The following is an 18,838-nucleotide window of genomic DNA, read 5'->3' on the forward strand; positions in this document are numbered from 1 at the left end:
CTTCATGAACGCGTTAGCGGGCTGAGGGCTGATGCTAACTTCCCATCGGTTACATGAAAGACAAATATAGCTATTTGGAAATATATCCAAACTTCCAAGTCATGAGAAACATATTCATGGTGTGGAAATTTCCGCTATTAATAAGGTGATAATCAGTCAAGCAACAGACTTCATGCTAGGTACCAGAGTTTAATCATTATATGTTATTTTACTGTCAGAATATTATAATGCTTCATGCCTTGGCAGAATAGTTCTTAAGTCCTTAGCAAGCTGGCAAAAATTAAAGGAAACATCTTTTTTTAAAAATACAACCATTATTACACCAGCACCTGAGATAATAACAACCCATTACAATCTTTTTTTCTTCCATTTTATTGTCATTTTCAGCTAAAAGCATTTTCAGCGGCAACGAATTCTGTGACATTTTTCAGAAAAAACATAGCTGATGATGTTTGCAATTTTTACAGGATTTCTTAACATTTTCCATGTAAAAAATGTAAAAATTTCTAAACTTAAATTCTCAGAATTCTCAATATCTTATGTTAATTTCAAAATTTAAAATTCTAAAAGTTCATTATGAACAAACAGCAGATTTTTCTACAGGCAGGCAGCAGGCTTTAAATGTTTAAATACGAAACCTGGAAAAATAGGAAATAGTAAGAAAGGAAGAACATAAGGAGTAGAACAAGAGAGGAAGATAGGAGGAAAGGAAGGGAGAAAGGTAAGAGGTACACAAAGGAAAGTAACAATACATGAAAGGAAGGTTCAAACAATGAAGGAAGCAAATAAATTAAGGATAGAATGAAGGACATAGGGCTGCACAGTGGCACAGTTGGTAGCACTGTTGCCTTGCAGCAAGAAGGTCCTGGGTTCGATTCCCGGCCGGGGGTCTTTCTGCATGGAGTTTGCATGTTCTCCCTGTGCATGCGTGGCTTTCTCCGGCTTTCTCCCACAGTCCAAAAACATGACTGTCAGGTGAATTGGTCTCTAAATTCTCCCTAGGTGTGAGTGTGTGTGCATGGCTGTTCGTCCTGTATGTCTCTGTGTTGCCCTGTGACAGACTGGCAACCTGTCCAGGGTGTACCCCGCCTCTCGCCCGGAACGTAGCTGGAGATAGGCAACCCTCTCGACCCCATTAGGGACAAGGGTGAACAGAAAATGGATGGATGAAGGACATAGATAGAATAAAGGAATTAAGGAAGAAAGGTAAGAAGGAAATGAAAAACAAACAATAGAGGAACAAGAAAAGATAAAAATAGGGAAAGGAGGAAGATGGAAACAAGGCTTAGACTGTTTTTCAAGAGTGTGCAGAAAACTTATGTTATACCTGAACTGTTGAATAAATTTAATTCAAAACTAAGCTATAGCCGCTTGACATCTAGTGACTTGTCTCAAGTTTCCTCACTTGCTATTTAAATACCTTACAATAAATTTAACATGTTATTCAGTGGAGTCTTGTGCTTCACCTGAGTGGATCCGCTTGTGTTTGTTAAGTTTTGACCAGGTGGAGAAGTCCTCTCCACAAGTAGTACATTTATAAGGCTTCTCGCCTGTGTGCATCCTCATGTGGCCCTTCAGGTCGGTTCTGTGGCCGAAGTTTCGACCACAAACCGTGCACTTGTACGGTTTCTCGCCCGTGTGCGTCCTGATATGTCTCTTCAAAGTCGTCCTGGTGGCGAACTTCTTCTTGCAGTAGGAACACTTGAAAGGCTTCTCCCCCGTGTGCACCCGCAGGTGGTTTTTGAAGGCGGAAGAGTCCGCAAACTCTTTGCCACACTCTTTGCACGTGTAGGGCTTTTCGCCCGTGTGAATCCTCATGTGCTTCTTCATATTGACGCACGAGCTGAATGTCTTTCCGCACGTTTTGCAAATGTACGGCTTTTCCCCCGTGTGTACCCGGAGGTGCAGGTCCAGGTTGTAGCGGCGGTTGAAACCGTTTCCGCAGACGTCACATTTGTAAGGCTTCTCAGCGGAGTGGATGACCAAATGCTTGTTCAGGTCCCAGCTCTCTCTAAACATTTTCCCACAAGTGTCACACTTGTAGGTCTTTGCGACTGTGTGAGTCTTCATGTGGAATTTGTAGTTCTTGAAGTTGGACATTACTTTGCCACATCTGTCGCACTTGTAGGGGTTTTCCACCTTCTCGTCTCCTTCACTTGATTCGCTGTCATCGGTATTGGACAGAGGTGGGTCGGGATCTTGATTTGATGTTGTGCTTTCTTTGCTGCGTGTGTCATACTTTTTGACTTCTTTGCTTCTAGTTGATATGGAACCTTCGTCTTTATGCATCCTTTTTTGCGGCGACTCAGAACCCTGACCATCTCTTAGCCTGTTGGGCGATGTTGCTTCCATGCTTTGTGCATCTTTATTGTGAGATTTTCCAACATTAGTTACTTCGTTGTTTTGATTTCTTGATTTATCTTTGGACTTAGAATGTGGGGCTGCCTTTTTCCTACCACTTGATGTTTTACTTGGCGCTATTTCTGTTTTCTGACCGTGGTCACTCTGTGTCATCTCAATATCTCCAGTAGAAAATGCTTTTTTGCCGCCATGTTCATCCTTTTGTGCAGAATTTGAAATGAGGTTGGAAGTTTCTTCCTCCTCTTGAGGTTTTATATTATAATCTGTGTATTGATTGGCGGCAGTCTTTTCACTGAGAGTTTTATCTGTAGTTGATCTTGCGCTTTCTTGTCTGGGTTTCTTGAGTGATCTTGTTGAAGTCGGTGTTCTCCCATCTTTTGACTTTGTTTTTGATGGCGGATGTGTACTTCCATGCAAAGGCGTCCTCTCTTGTTTATGATTTTTCTTTGAGGTGTGTTCTGTTCTATCAGTCGATGTCACAGACTCTTTGATACCACCCTGGCTTGATGGTTGCTCTGTACTTTTGGCTGACGATGCACTCATATCATGGTTTTCATTCTGTGATGTTTGATCAACATTTTCCATTGCTGTTACTCCTCCTTCTTGAATCTTCTCGCTTGGTGTCAGCTCAGCAGATTTAGTTAATGTTGTGCTCTTATCTTGGTTGCTAGTACTAAAGGCTCTCTTGCCTTGATCTTCTGCCATCGCAGTTGTGGCTCGTGTCTCATTTTGATATTCATCAACTGGTGTTAGCACAATCAGGATGGAAGATTCTGGCCTCCAACCTTGATTCACCTCAGGTTGAGTTGGCTCAACACTTCTAGTTAAAATTTGATTTTTATCTTGAATCTTACTTGCTTCTAGTTCACAGTTTCTTCCAGGTGCTGAGCTGTTATTGTAAGCTGTACACATCCTTGTTGGTGTGGCCCCATTGCTTGAAGCTAGTGTTGTGAACTCAGTATTACAGTTTTGTGTTAGATCAGTGCTGCCTATCAACACTGAGCTTCCAACATGATCTTTCCCCAACTGTGTCTGTTCTGTAATGCTGGTTGACGTTTCATTTAAATCATCAAAGCTCATATTTAATGACTGTTCAGGACTCATACTGGAGAGTGCAAAGGTGTTGTCATCAATTTCATTCAAGATGTCTTCATAATTTGCATCTAAAAATGCATCATCAAATGCTTCCTCCGAGTTTGTAGCTAATACTGGGCTCCTCTCAGCTGAAGTTGGCGCTGCAGGTTCAGATGGTGATGCCCCTCTATTGTCATGTTGGATTTCGGCTCCCCCTGAAGTTTGAGAAAGATGATGCTCACTCACTGACGGTGTCCCCTCCTTCCATCCAGACTCTATGACTCTGTTTAAGCTCTTAGACGCAAGATTTGTATTTGCTCCATTCTCTTTTTCAGGACCTAATGGCTGTGACTGACCACTGGTGGTATTCGGACAAGAAGCTGGAGTCAGTGTGGAGACTGGGACTTCTTGCAGTTGTGAAAGCTGCGGTCGTTCTTGCAGTTGTGAAAGCTGTTGCCGTTCTTGTTGCTGCAAAGGCTGCGGCCGTTCTTGTTGCTGCAAAGGTTGCGGCCGTTCTTGTTGCTGCAAAGGCTGCGGCCGTTCTTGTTGCTGCAAAGGCAGCGGCCGTTCTTGTTGCTGCAAAGGCTGCGGCCGTTCTTGTTGCTGCAAAGGCAGCGGCCGTTCTTGTTGCTGCAAAGGCAGCTGCTGTTCTTGTTGCTGCAAAGGCAGCGGCCGTTCTTGTTGCTGCAAAGGCAGCGGCCGTTCTTGTTGCTGCAAAGCCTGCAGCGGTTCTTGTTGCTGTAAAGCCTGCGGCCGTTCTTGTTGCTGCAAAGGCTGCGGCTGTTCTTGTTGCTGCAAAGCCTGCGGCCGTTCTTGTTGCTGCAAAGGCTGCAGCCTTACTTGATGCTGCAAAGGCTGAGGCCGTTCTTGATGCTGCAAAGGCTGCTGCCTTACTTGATGCTGCAAAGGCAGCTGCCTTTCTTGATGCTGTAAAGGCTGCGGCTGCGGCTGTTCTTGTTGCTGCAAAGGCTGCTGCCGTTCATGATGCTGCAACAGCAGCTGTCTTTGTTGATGCTGCAAAGGCTGCGGCCGTCCGTGATGCTGCAACGGCTGCGGCCGTTCTTGATGCTGCAAAGGCAGCTGCCTTTCTTGATGCTGCAAAGGCAGCTGCCTTTCTTGATGCTGTAAAGGCTGCGGCTGTTCTTGTTGCTGCAAAGGCTGCTGCCGTTCATGGTGCTGCAAAGGCAGCTGTCTTTCTTGATGTTGCAAAGGCTGCGGCCGTTCGTGATGCTGCAAAGGCTGCTGCCGTTCGTGATGCTGCAAAGGCTGTGATCTTTCTTGGCAGATGCTTATTTCCTCATGCTCATCTTTAATCTGCACAGTATCTGGTAAAAATCTGGACACGTCGTAATTATTGCCGTGCTGCTGCTGATGTAGGAGAGCCTTCATCTCTAAAAAAATAAAATAAAATAAAATCACACATAAAAATTATGAAAAACTATAAATGTTTAATACTTTGAAAAATGTACAGTAAAATACTGAAGGCTAATTACAACAACATGAATTCCCTTCAAGCAAAGAATGAAAATCAGTTGGCCAGATAAAACTTCATAAAACCTTTTACAAAGTTGTGTTGGAAAATGTTTTGTTTCGTTGAGCTCTTAATGCTTAGTACCGTAGTACTCCTAGCTAACCAAAACTATAGGACACCAAACTAGCACTTTGTAAAATGAATATTCTAATGGCTGCATGATGTTTCCAGCTCTAAAATTAAAGCATCTACTATTTTATATAAATATACAGCTTTTTTAAAGAGGCTATGACCTTATCTGTCTTAATAGTTCCTTTATGTTGCTTATATTTTACCAACTGGAAATCAGTGAAGAAAGAAGAATGTTACGGGTGAATCTCAGAATGAATTATTATTGCTTATTGTAATATTGACTTAATGCTGTCTAAATCCCAAAGTTGTTTTTCATTACTGAAAATTAACCTATAAAATTACAAAGTATGATGTGTTACCATATATCAAGAAAAGATAAATACACAGAAATCTAAAATAAAGAAAACATGTTGAAAAAATATCACTACTATCACTACTAAAATATTTCTACTATGGGAGCTTTTATTTTAATAATTGTATTGTTTTAAAGATCAATTTACATAGAAAAAAGTTACGCTATATGTCTAAAAAGATTCATTGTCCATGTGAAATGAGAAAAAATAAAGTATTTTCATATTCATTTCTGTAGTAGGTACAGGGAAACTGGCTAAAATACTGTCTCATCCTGAAAGAAAACTTCTAAGAGGCTAAACTTTAGATTAGGGTATACATTCACCATCCTGGAAACGTAAGCATTCAACATATAACCAGAGATGTTTATAACTATTAGTGAGTTTGAATGGCTCAGTCAAAGTCCCAACTAAAATCTAATAGACTTGCTTTTTCCAGATGTTCTCCATCCAATCTAACTGAGTTAAAGATATTTTAAAAAGAACAATGGACAAAAATGACACAAGAGAAATATCCAAAACTATAGGCATCTCTAACTGTGGTAAAAATAAAAAAAAAGGTGGTTGTACAAAGTATCGACTTAGAGGAGGTGAATCCATATGCATGCTGCACTTTTCAGATTTTAATTAACATTTAAAACCCAGATGTTTCTGGGAAATTATCATATACAGTGCAGGGAGAGGGACAAAAGTATATTTAGGCCACAATAAACACTTAAAAATATTGCTTTCTCGATGCTACAAATGTTGACGGGATTCTCACAAATTAAAAAATTAAAAACACAATTGAGAACCACATTGCTTTTATCTCACAGTTATTACTTTGTACTAAGTCCTTTCAAGGGATATGAGTACTGATGAAAGGCAGTATACATACAAAAGTTACTAAAAAAAAATAAGATAAAATACCATTAAAAAAATCTATGCAAACACCACTAATCCATGCTGATTTAGGCCTCTTTCGACTCGAACAGATCTTTAAATATTGTTCGCATCGAACGACAAATTCCCTATGGTAAATTTAATTGCCATTGATAAAATAATACAATAAAAATAAATATTGATTATTTGTTCGCTATATCTACAAAATATTAACATTCCAGTTTAATTAAAAAAACAGAGTTTGGGGATATATAGTGCCCAGGAAATTCTCTGCAACATTATTATTGCAGGACGATTCATCACCCATCACTTGACTTCCGCATTTAATATGCAATTAGTTATTGCGTCGTTTAATGTTAATGTCGAAATGTATTTACTTTATCAGGAGGCACCACACTAAATATATTTATAATTAGCTAGAATTTTCTCTTAAAACTTTTACCAATCCACATGACGTGTCAGACCTGTCAAACGGGTCTAACGAGCAACCGGTGTTGACGAGCCCACAAAAAAAATTAACTGAAGAAGAAAACAGACCGAGTACTCATCACGTTAATGTCCACTAAATTCCTTACAGTGTAGTTCCTCTCGTTAGTTAAGAAACCGGTGACTAACCTGCCCTCTGTAACTTTAACTCTGGGGAAAACGCCATGTCCAACATCCTGCGCTGCCGAGCGAGCTCCGCTTCATAATCTTCTACTCTCTTCTCAAACGCTCCCAGGATCTCCTGAGCTGCCGCAGTCAGGCGATCGCAGACAAACTTGCGCATACTTTGAACTGGATACATGGTCAAAACGGACATGAATGCACTTCACATAAGAAAATAATCAGCAACCCGAACGGTTGATCCAACTTGGTTGGAGTGTACTGTTTACTTCCGCGTTGGACTTTAGGTGATACAGAAAAAAACATGTTTGAGCTCGGAGCGCCACCTGCCGTTAAGGAATGGAAGTTATAATACAACGGTTGCCTGCATTTTTCTTGTTCGCCCCGAAAAAGTTTGTTTTTTAAATGTAATTTTACTCCGAAAACGATTATTTTATTTAAAAGGACAGCTTAATTGATATCTATGTAATCGTTGAAGTCTCTGTCAGCACTAACTGATTAACTGAATAACAATTTTAATGACGCAAGTAGCTCTTCAGTAATATATATATATATACAGTATATATACTGTATATACTGTATATATACAGTATATACAGTATATATATATATATATATATATATATATATATATATATATATATATATATATATATATATATATATATATATATTTTTTTTTTTTTTTTTTTGCCTTGGGAATAACTGATTTTTTTTCAGTTATTCCCATAAACTTTAATGAAAATATATTTTTAAAAAAACATCATTTTAGCTTACTATTGGGGTCCTTTTATGTAAAATCAATAATTGTATTCCTTTGAATGTTTTGTACCCTAACTCTTTTACCTGATAATCATAATGTAACACACTTAATAATAAAAGTCTTAGTTCATTCCTTTTATCAAACTTTAGTTACATTGGGTCAATATCTTCCTACACTATGCTGTAAATATTTTTATTTTTGTGCACCCTCTCTGAAGATCCGCTATGAATTGAACCAAATTCATCTCTCAGTGTCTAATTTAAGTTCCCTAAAAAATCTATTCTATTCAGTCAGTGAGAAGGCAGTCAGAGTGTTGTTCACTATCACACAAAAGGACTAACTGCGCTGCTGGGAAATAGTTTTTCTTTTTGCTTCAATTCAACCTCCATATTTCACAGTTTTAGGTAGAATGGGAAAGGCATGTTTTGACATCACCCCCAAACAATAAGTTGGAAAGTAAATTGTGTCTAATGATTGGTGTGGAGACCTGGCCACCCCAAGCTGTAGCTCTTTGCTGTGGTTCTTTCACAATAAGAGTTGGATTTTTCCACTTCCCTTTCCTCCCTGCTCACTGTGTGGTGAAAAAATATTTTAGTAGCCAGTGGTTGGAAGAATTTGCCTATATGTCATATGTTAAACTTGACTCAAGGAACCATGAGGTCACAATAGAGGTTTATATAGAAAACATTATTATTATAGAGTCAAGTTATTTGACAAACTAGAACTTGGATCTAATGTGTGTTTACCTTTTTAAAAAAGGTTTTTGAGGATGATATACACTTTCTGAGCCAATGATGCCAACACTGACAAAAATGCAGACACATTTGATGTGTATTTGTTTAATTCATATTTGTTTAAAATCCAGCCTATATTATCTTTAAATTAAATTACTTGAAATGTAATTGTTTCTGGCAAGGCTAAGCTCTAAATGTTTCAGGATCCTAACAGCACCTCTACTGAACAGTGAGCTATATGCCTCATGTTTTATTCAGCTCCCGGGAGTCTGACCATGTTGTAGAAACACAGTAAGATGCTGTAAGTCTGAATTTGATCAGTCTTGAAAATCTAACTAGGTCAGGGTTAACAGGGTTTCTTCTCAGATCGCTCTGTATTTAGATTCCTGGCAGCTTCCTGTAGCTGAAAAACTGCAGTCTCAAAGCAGGGTAGTGCCACCACTATCTGTCATTGTCCCGAAGATGCATTCAGAGTAATGTGCAGTAATGTCAATTTATTCATAAAGAACCTTAAAAACAACATGAGCTGCACCAAAATGCTGTACAACAAATTTACCAGTGTAAAACTGCTGTAGCAACAAATTTTAGCCAATTGTTGATGGACATTGTACCTAAGTGAAATAATACAGGGTTGAGAGTAAATCAGTAAATTTAATAATTATAAGTTAGAAGGTACATGATATAAAAGAAAAGAAAAAAATCAAATCATCCTCAGGTTTTATTCAGGCACTAGCCAGGGTATACTCTTTTAACACTTTAGTCCACTTGGTTTATAGTAACATCTAATGATAGTAAGCTATCATTTTAGAAATTATGATCTGAATGAGAAATGCATCACAAATAACACTCAAATGCAGAACTGCACCCACAGCTGCAAACAAAATGATTAAAATAAACATTTGTTGGTGTAAGCAAATACTAAAAGTACATATTTTAAAAACAGATAACTCATCAAGACTTCCACATTTGAAAAAAACATGAAGTTTATATGAAAAGAAATTTGAACAGACATAAAATTATAATCTCAATTTTTCTAGACACAGATAATCACAGTAAGTTTGCTTTATTCGACCTTGAAACCTTTGAACTATAAATATCTTCCTTGTTCCTCAAACGTCCTACATTCTCTTTATTTTGGCACATTACAAAAGTCCCACCTCCTTCATTGGTTCAACAAACACACGGCTGTTTGACACATGAGTCTTAAACTCTGTTTGACACAAGGTCCATGCACCTTTATAGGAGACATACAAAGCTGCATGACCTACTATTCATGTCAGCTGCATTAATGCAGGAATGCCACATTAGTAATTCCACTTTCCCTCATGAATAGAATGTCACAAACAAAAGTGTTCTGCTTATAAAACAATAAAAAAGGTCCTCAAAAACATCATATTGTCATGATTTTATGCATGTTTTTACTACGAAATCTTATCACAAACAAGACATAATGTCAGTTTGCGTATTTTGTGCCTTCTAAATAAAAAAGGATTTGAAACAAGAGGCTCAAAAAAAGTTTCAAATGAATTATAACATAGATCAAGGAAAACATTCATTCGTACAAGCAGAGAAATCTTGAAAGATATTTACACTAAATATACTAGTCTTTTGTTAGACAAGCACTTGGTCTGAGTTCACTTCTATTGGAAAAAAAATCAAATGTGGAAAGCGTTGGATACATTTTTTATCTCATTGTTACAGGACACATCTCCATTTGTAGACAGATATGCAGAAAGGCCAGCTCTTATAGTTCAACTGGTGACAATGAAAGTAAAATGCAGTAGAATAAAACTAATCCCAAATTCTATTTCACACCTTCACCCTACTCTGCAGTCCCACACCTGTGCTTTTGGCAGTTTCCCCAATCTTATTTTAATGCAGTGTGAGGGCAAAGTGGCAGTGTTATCTGGCTTTCAAAAATAAAAGTTTCAGTGGTGTTATTTCTGTTTTGTTAGTAGCACTTTCAAAAACCTTTGATGGATTCCAATACATAGTTACGAATCACAGCTGATTATCCTAAACAGTAATTAATTCCACTTTTGGTAGAGATGTGCAAAAAGTCTTAAAAAAAGAAAATACTTAGCTTCTGCTGCAATGGAAAAATGTCAAAGAAAATTTTTGGAAAGTCTAATCATTACCTGGAGTACATTTACAAAGTGGAGAGAGAAAGAATATGACATTCAGAAATAATTCTTTTTTAACTAAATAGTTTGTGGCCCAATTATTAGTTACTGTGACCACCTCTTTCAACTAGGCCCCATGCAGATACCAACAATGTGTTTAGGTGTAATATTAAGAAAATGCTATTTCTGTGTGACTAACTTAAAAGAACTACATGGAATTTGTTAAACCCTACTGCTAAAGTTTAACATGTATGTTCAAGCTCTATATGTGATCTAAAATTGTTTTGGGAATTTCAAACTGTCTGTTTGACACAAGGTCGAACAGATGTGAGTCAAACAGTCTGTTTGAGTTGATCTCCTTACCCAAAACGAGAGATAAGAATGTTTCACTACTGTTCAATTAGTTCTAAAAAGGTGCTAAGAGGTCAAAGACATGAAGAACCGGTTTAAGGTTAGACATCAGCCCCAAATCAGACATGTTAAGTTGTACCACGTCCTCCCTTAATATACTTATTTCATACAAGAATAATATGCACATATGCTGTATAAATATAGCTTGCACACAATAAAATGCACACACAAATAACAAGACAATAAGCGCACTTACCTATGATAATAATAACCACGGCAGCCACATCTCAGTCTATTTCTGTATTAAGCATACAACACGTTAGTTAAGTTAGAACTAAGAATCAGTATTTCATATCATCAGGGTAGCAATTATGTGTTTACTTCGCAGAAGTAGCAATTCTTTCTTTGCAGCAGACTGAAAACTGCAAGCAATGCTAATGTGGTAGCATAACATTTTTTGCAATATTTAAGAACTTAAGATTCAGGCCTACACAGATTATCAAGCAAAACTATAAATAAAAATCAGAGAGAAAACAGCAAAGGCCCTGAACATGCATGCTCACAACGAACATCTGCTCTACTACAAACATGGAAGATTTCTACTACATGCAAAGTTATCTATATATATATACAGTATATGTACAGTATATACAGTATATATATAATTTTTTTACTATTTTCTTGATATCAAAATGCTTCCACCAGGTTTGTTAAAGCTGTACGTGCTGACCTGTGTGTGTTTAAGACTGAAGTCTCTCCCACATTTCACAGGAGTAGGTCTTCTTGTCTGCGTGCATCTTCATGTGAACCAGCAGGCTGGACTGACTTTTGAAGCTTTTGCCGCATGTCTTGCAGGAATACGGCCTCTCGCCCGTGTGCGTCCTGACATGGCCATCCAGTATGGACTTCTGGTTGAACCTCTTGCCGCACACTTGGCAGGAATACGGCCTCTCACCCGTGTGGATCCTCTTGTGAACGTTCAGTATGGATTTCTGGTTGAAGCGTTTCCCACAGATGTCACAGGAAAAAGGCCTCTCGCCCGTGTGGATCCGCTGATGGACCTGCAGGATGGATTTCTGGTTGAACCTCTTGCCGCAGATGTGACAGCAGTACGGCCTCACGCCCGTGTGGATTCGGAAGTGTCTTATCAGTCTGGACTTAAACTGAAACACTTTCCCACATGTATTGCATTTATATTCACACTTTCTATTGACAAAAGAGTTGCATGAAGTTTTGAACAGGATAGGATTGTAGACGTTACAGATTCTGGGATGCGTCTTCTCCAGTTGTTTCCCACCTTTGTCATCTGATATGATCTCGATCGACTCTTCCTCTGCCGCGTTCCTGTTGAGTGTTTGGGCCACACCGTGATCATGACCTTCATCATGAGGAACAGTGATCAAGAACATGTCTGTCTCCTGCTTCAACACAAGCTGCTCCTTCTGGGCCAAGCAGAAGTCTTCCTGTTCCTCTTTGACTTTTGGAAACCCCAACTCCAATGCAGAGTGACGGTCATGGTTAAAGAGCTGCTGGTCGGAGAGAAAGTTTTCCTCCTTAAAGAAAACCGGCTGTGGTATGTCTGAAAGAAAAAGCAAAAACAATGAAGATAATTAAAATATAAGTTGGATTTAAAAATGGTAACAAACTTTATATATTTGACTATACTGTATCTGTACCATTATTTTAAATGTACCAAGGATATTTTCATTCATTCCTGTATTTCTTTGCACTCTGTTTAAAGTTTTAGGATTTCACTGTCTTATGTCTTAGTTCTTCAGCTCATTGTCCTCTATAATAGTTTGATATCTTTAGTAATTTTATTTCTTATAATTCTCTTATAATTGTTGTATAATTGCTGTGATTTTTATGCATGTTTACTTTTAATTCGTACAAATAACTTTGCTACACACATTTCTACAAAAAGTGCTCTACAAATAGTTTCTTTTATTGATGTTCATTTCTGAATCCTTGAGCTTAACTCTTAAAATGGTTCAAATTGAAGCCAAAAATGTTGCATCAGATCACAATTTATCAATTAGTTATAGTCAAAAACAATTTAAATCAATCTATTACAGTCCACTGATAGAGACAATAATTTTATGAATGACTTGCAAAAAAAAAAAGGAGCAGTCGATCCAAGTTGCTCAAGTTCATGTTTCTAAGGAAGCATTTTATAAGACAAAAATCTTGGGTATGATCCAGGTAGCAGGGTGATCCATAACTATTTTTAAGTGTTTAAAATATGAAAAATTTAAAACAAGAATCCCACGTGACTTTACAGTCTCCATTTAAACTTTAGGACAAGAAATCTTACCTGAGTGCCATATGACATGAGATTCCAGTTTTGATTTCTGCTTGAACCTTCGGCCACAGAAATCGCAGGAATACGGCCTCTCGATTGAGTGGATTTTCTTATGAACGTTCAGTATGGACTTCTGGTTGAAGCGCTTCCCACATATGTCACAGGAGAACGGCCTCTCGCCCGTGTGAATCCGCTGGTGGACTTTCAGGATCGATGTCTGGTTGAATCGTTTGCCACAGGTGTGGCAACAATAAGGCTTCACGCCCGTGTGGATGATCTGGTGCCGCATCAGCCTGGATCTATACGGAAACGCTTTTCCACAGTATTCACACACAAACTCGCATATTTTCCCCTTGTGAGTGTAAATAGGAGTCTTGAACGTGATGGGACTATGTTCACTGATTCTGTGATGTCTCCTCTGCAGTCTTGTCTCCATGCGTCTGGTTATTACAGAACCGCTATGATTTCCTTCATTCTGGCCTTTGCTTACATCTTGAGAATATCTAGAGACAAGCTGCTCATCAGTATTGCCTTCTGTTACACCTTTAACAGACACCGTGTCTGTGGACTCCTCATCTGCAGGATTTGACAAGACAACATTGTAACCCTCATCACAGGTAATACTTGGAAAAAGAGTTTCAACTTCCTCTTTCAGCTCAACTTCTCCTTCCTCAAGACTGGTGAGGATTTCTTCATGGCTCTCTGGAATCTGCTCTCTGTCTTCTTTTTCCGAAATAGACTTCCTGTCCTGTCCTGTCTTGAGCTGCAGCTCCGTTGGAATGTCCTCCACGTTAATGAAATCTTGTGGGAGCTCTGGATAGAAAACAAATACAAAACAAATGATAGGGAAAAAAAAATTAAGGATATGCTTATCCCCAAAACACTAATTTGATGATCTATTAATCTTTCAAAAAATTACAAAAAGTAACACATATTTTAAATAATTTAAAAAAAGACACAGAGCTATCAAAAAGTTGAAGAATAGAAATCTAAATTATACGGCATACATTTTTATGCTGATACCCCTAAATAAATATCTAGTGCAGCCTTTTGCTTTGTGACTTCAGCTACGTTTATTTACAGGAACAATTGTCTTTTCATGTTTTAGTCTAGCAGTTATTTGTTAATTCTCCCTGAATCAATACTTTGTTGAGCTAGAAGTCTGTAAATTAGATTTCTGCTGATTCTTCTTTGAAAAATAGCTCAGTTAGATTGAACTGACAGCTCACCAGTTTTTACATTTTTATCTGACCTTCTGTAAAAAAAAATTTAAAAATCACCAAAAACTGTCACACACTAATATATTTTAGTAGAGTCTTTAGCTTAGCATGTATTTGCTGAACATCTCTAAGCTTCTGATATATCACAATATTTATTTCTATTCTATTCATTTTTATTCAGTGCATTCATTTTCCACCAAATCTGAAATTTGATTCCACCAATCTGTGTCAAACACCATCATTTAGGATGTTTTTCCCTGACCACATTTCTTCCTCAAAGAATGGTTCCCCTTCTTTGGTGTAATGTAATAAAATTAAGTTTTCTGCCACCAGCATTGTTGCTTCCTCAAGGCTTGTTGATCAATCTTTGTTTTACAAAGATTTCTAACATGCGTTAGTAGACTACACATTCCCTAATTCTACATAAGGACTATAGCTGAAGACTAAATGGCAAAGGAGTACTACGTACCGACATGAGCCCCGAAATGAAATCTCTGCGAATTAATCGTAATTTATACGTTACAATATTTCATTTGCTGTAACCATGCGCTGTTGCATTTCGATACAAACCTGTTTTGTGCAACTTAACTTCAGGTTTCCAGGCGATGGTGAGCAGCCTGCGCTGACGGTTGATCTCTTCTTCGTAGTCGGAGATAGTTTTCTCAAACACGCTGAAGATCTCCTGAGCCGCGGCCGTCAACCGCTCGTTAACGAACTGCCTCAAACACTCAACTGAAGACATTGTTGTTGTTTAATTAAAGATGCACCATATTTTCATGTGATCCGTTAACGAGAATGGTTTTTGTTGTTGTTGTTGTTTACTTCCGTTGTGTGTCACACTTTAACGGTCCGGCTTTGGCAGCAGTACAGTTCCACATGTTTATCGGATTCTCTTCACCACTTCTTCTTCTTCTTCTTCTTCTTTAGATTTTAACGGCAGCTTGCATCCAATTATGTTGCACTACTGCCCTCTATTGCCTCCTACCACCTACTCCTCAAAGACTCTTAAAAATCCCAGTGTTTTTAAAAAAACGAAAAATCTTCTTTTTCCCCTCAATACTATTCAGCTGATCGATCACCTTCTCAAATTTCAATTCCCTACTAACACCTAGTTCTGTTTTTAATAATCTTCTTTGACTTGCGTATTTCCTACATTTAATCAAAACATGTTCCACTGTTTCTACTTCATCACACCATCTACATAAACCAGTAAGGTGTTTCCCCATCTTAAAAAGAGTTCCGTTTAGGAAACTATGCCCAGTTCGTATTCTATTTGTAATTATCTCTTCCCTCCTGTTTAATCCTCTGATCCTTTCTACATCGACTGTTTTTTGTATTCTAAATAAATGTCTTCCTTTTATTTCATTTACCCACCTATCTTCCCATATCTTCTTGCTTTCTTTCCAAATTATACTTTTGCCTTCAGATTTAGATAACTTTATTTGCATATCAATATCATCTGTTTTAATTGTCTCCTTAGCCAGCTTGTCCGCTCTTTCATTCCCCATAATACCTACATGAGCAGGAGTCCAGAATAATACAACATTTTTATTTTGTTCACATATCCTATGATGAACCGCCATAATCTCATATAAAATATTTTGATGATTTTTTGTACGTCCCTTTCCGATACTCGTCAACGCAGATAGAGAGTCACTACAAACTATTATTTTATTCCTATTAGTTTCCTCCACCCATTCTAAAGCTACTAAAATAGCACCTAGTTCTACTGCGAATACACTCAAATAATCAGATGTTCTTTTTGAAATACTAATCTTTAATTCAGGAATCACTACAGCTATACTGGTTGCTTCACTTTTAGGGTCTTTCGACCCATCCGTATAAATTTGCAAATATTCATTATATTTATTCTGCATTTGATTATAAAATTCTTGGCAAGTATCTAATGTGTTCCTTTTCCTAATATTTGTTAGTGTTCTGTCTACATTAATATATTTCCAAGTCCATGTCGGTCTCAAAGGCCACAATACAGTTGGACTAAATTCCTTATAATATACATTAAAACGTTTCGCTCTATCATCCCCAACCCACCCAAAGCTATCCATTTGTTTCTTTCCTCTTTCCCAACACTCTCCTAATAATTTCTTAACCGGGTGATCTGCATTATGTCCTTTTAAACTTATCCAATAATTTACCATTAGCTGCTGTCTTCTAATGCATAATGGCATTTCTCCTGACTCTACTTGTAATGCACATATTGGTGTTGATTTAACTGCCCCTAAACATATTCTCATTGCTCGGGCTTGAATAACATCTAACTTTTTTAACCTAGTTTTAGCTGCTGATCCATACACCACACTCCCATAATCTATTCTTGATCTAATTAGAGACACATATATATTTCTAAGGGAATCGAAATTTGCACCCCATGTCAACCCAGCTAAACACCTCATAATGTTTAGAACCTTTTTAGTCTTCTCCATAATATGTTCTATGTGATTTCCCCAAGTTAGTTTCTTATCAAAAACTACTCCCAAAAAATGAAACCAATCAACCCTTTCTAACTCTTTCCCATATAAACACAACTTTTTATCAACCCCTATTTTTTTATTTGTGAAAAACATTACTTTTGTCTTTTCAATTGAAAATTTAAAGCCCCACTTTACTCCCCACTTACTCACTTTATCTATACCTTCCTGTATTTTAACAATAAGATGGTCCACATTTCTTCCCTTTTTCCATAATGCTCCATCATCAGCAAAAAGTGACTTACCAAAACCAATGGATATTTCTTTAAAAATATCATTGATCATAACTGAAAATAATGTTGGACTTACCACACTTCCTTGAGGGGTTCCATTTTCTATTTTACATATTTCCGAAAACTGACATCCTATTTTAACTTGAATATTTCTATCCCGTAAAAAATCCCATAACCAATTAAACATATTACCTCCTATACCTATCTGATGTAATTTAATCATTAACCCTTCCCTCCATAACATATCATATGCTTTCTCCACATCAAAAAACACAGCAACAACAGTTTCTTTATTAATCTGAGCTTTTCTTCACCACGCTTTATGAACTATTTTTTCAGTGATTTTTCTCAAAAAAAATCACTGAAATTTTTTTCATCAAGCTATATTTGCTTTTTTTTCTGCCCGCATTTAACTCGAAGTGACTGTATTCATGTGTAATTCCAAAGTCTAAGTTATGCTAAAAGTTGAGTCATAAAAATAAGATAACTGATATAAACTGAACTATGATTGCAATTTCAATAGAATGGGTGGACTCAAGTAGATTTCTTTTACAGGGCAACTGGAAACTGCTGTAAGTCGTTCAGAGCAACTGAACATGATCACCAACCTGAAGGTTAAATAATGTGATTTCCTTCAATTCTTTAAAGTTTGACATATGGACAATTTTTATGAAATAATATTTAATAATTTGTATGCTCCTCTTCCCAGATAACACAAGCTAATAATATAAAATGTAAGCAATTAAATCATATAAAAATAAATTATTAACTACAAAATTAACAAACATATCAATTGAAAAAGTACCTGCAAAAAAAGAATGTATATATTAAAAAAAATCTCTCTTAAAGATGAAGTTTAGGCACTTATCAATAGATGTTTGGAAAAGTCGTTCTATGGAAGACAAATATCTATAGAAATCAATCTATAGATATCAATTCAACAGGAGTGAATTGATGGGTGGACATCATTCCAGGGGTTTACCAGAAAGATGGATGTTTGACATTCTCTCTGGTGCTACAAGGTAAACTGTTCTATAGGTACTGGTTAAAATAATGTTTTTTTATGTTCTCAAATCATTCTGGTTTTGGTGCTGACGGCGATTTTTGGATGTGGAGCTCTTCTTGTATATACAGTAGATGTCAATTTGTCTTGCAGAAAACTTTGCACACATTTTAAGGCCAGCTGTTTTGGGATTGGGCTAATTTTCCCCTATAATGTTTATTATGAGTAAATAGCAAGAAATATAACTCTTGTTATGTAAACAAAAGATAAATGAAGTTTAGAAGAATTTCAGAAGAAAAAAAACTTGAAAAATGTTGAGCTGTTATTTTATTGGATAAGCTGATAAAACCGCTAAATAAACCAGTGAAACAGTTGTGGATATTATGATGAAACCTGCTTATTTTCATCCAAAAAAAATGAAAAACAGAAAAAAAATTAACTTGATTCAAATAGATAAACCCAATCAATGCTAGACTGATGTGCTTTTGATCTTCTACTGGGTTTAGTCAGTTCATTCTGATAACCCAGCAAAAGTAACAATGAGAAAAGAAAAAAATAAATAAAATGATTACTCATGTTAAAAAGAAGAAACTCATTTAATTCTTAAATTTTTGGAAAATTTTAGCAACATTTATTTTTGGTCTTTTCCTTTTTGAATGTTATCAAGAGATGATTTTTGCAGGAAACTGATGTAAGAGGAATAAACCAAATAGAATAGGAATCAAATGATTACACATAAAAGGT

At 37.0% G+C, this 18,838-nt stretch overlaps 1 protein-coding gene across 1 annotated transcript; it reads right to left on the minus strand.

The window, feature by feature from the left end:
• Positions 1-1,079: 1,079 nt before the first annotated feature.
• LOC116729640 (uncharacterized) lies at positions 1,080-15,242 on the minus strand. Its single transcript, XM_032578311.1, has 5 exons — positions 14,940-15,242; positions 13,162-13,962; positions 11,595-12,426; positions 6,886-7,079; positions 1,080-4,826 (listed from the first exon to the last, which is right to left on the minus strand). The coding sequence occupies exons 1-5, from the start codon at positions 15,109-15,111 to the stop codon at positions 1,441-1,443; spliced, it is 5,385 nt and encodes a 1,794-aa protein (XP_032434202.1). The 5' UTR covers positions 15,112-15,242; the 3' UTR covers positions 1,080-1,440.
• Positions 15,243-18,838: the final 3,596 nt, after the last annotated feature.

Source organism: Xiphophorus hellerii, chromosome 12 (genome assembly GCF_003331165.1).
Source record: "Xiphophorus hellerii strain 12219 chromosome 12, Xiphophorus_hellerii-4.1, whole genome shotgun sequence".
Taxonomy (NCBI): domain Eukaryota; kingdom Metazoa; phylum Chordata; class Actinopteri; order Cyprinodontiformes; family Poeciliidae; genus Xiphophorus; species Xiphophorus hellerii.

Coding starts and splice junctions, on each gene's coding strand:
- LOC116729640 (XM_032578311.1), bottom strand. CDS start 15,111: ATGTCTTCAGTTGAGTGTTTGAGGCAGTTCGTTAACGAGCGGTTGACG. Junction 12,427..13,161: donor TCATGTCATATGGCACTCAG/GTAAGATTTCTT, acceptor TTTTTCTTTCAG/ACATACCACAGCCGGTTTTC. Junction 7,080..11,594: donor GAAATGTGGGAGAGACTTCA/GTCTTAAACACA, acceptor TCTTATGTGAAG/TGCATTCATGTCCGTTTTGA.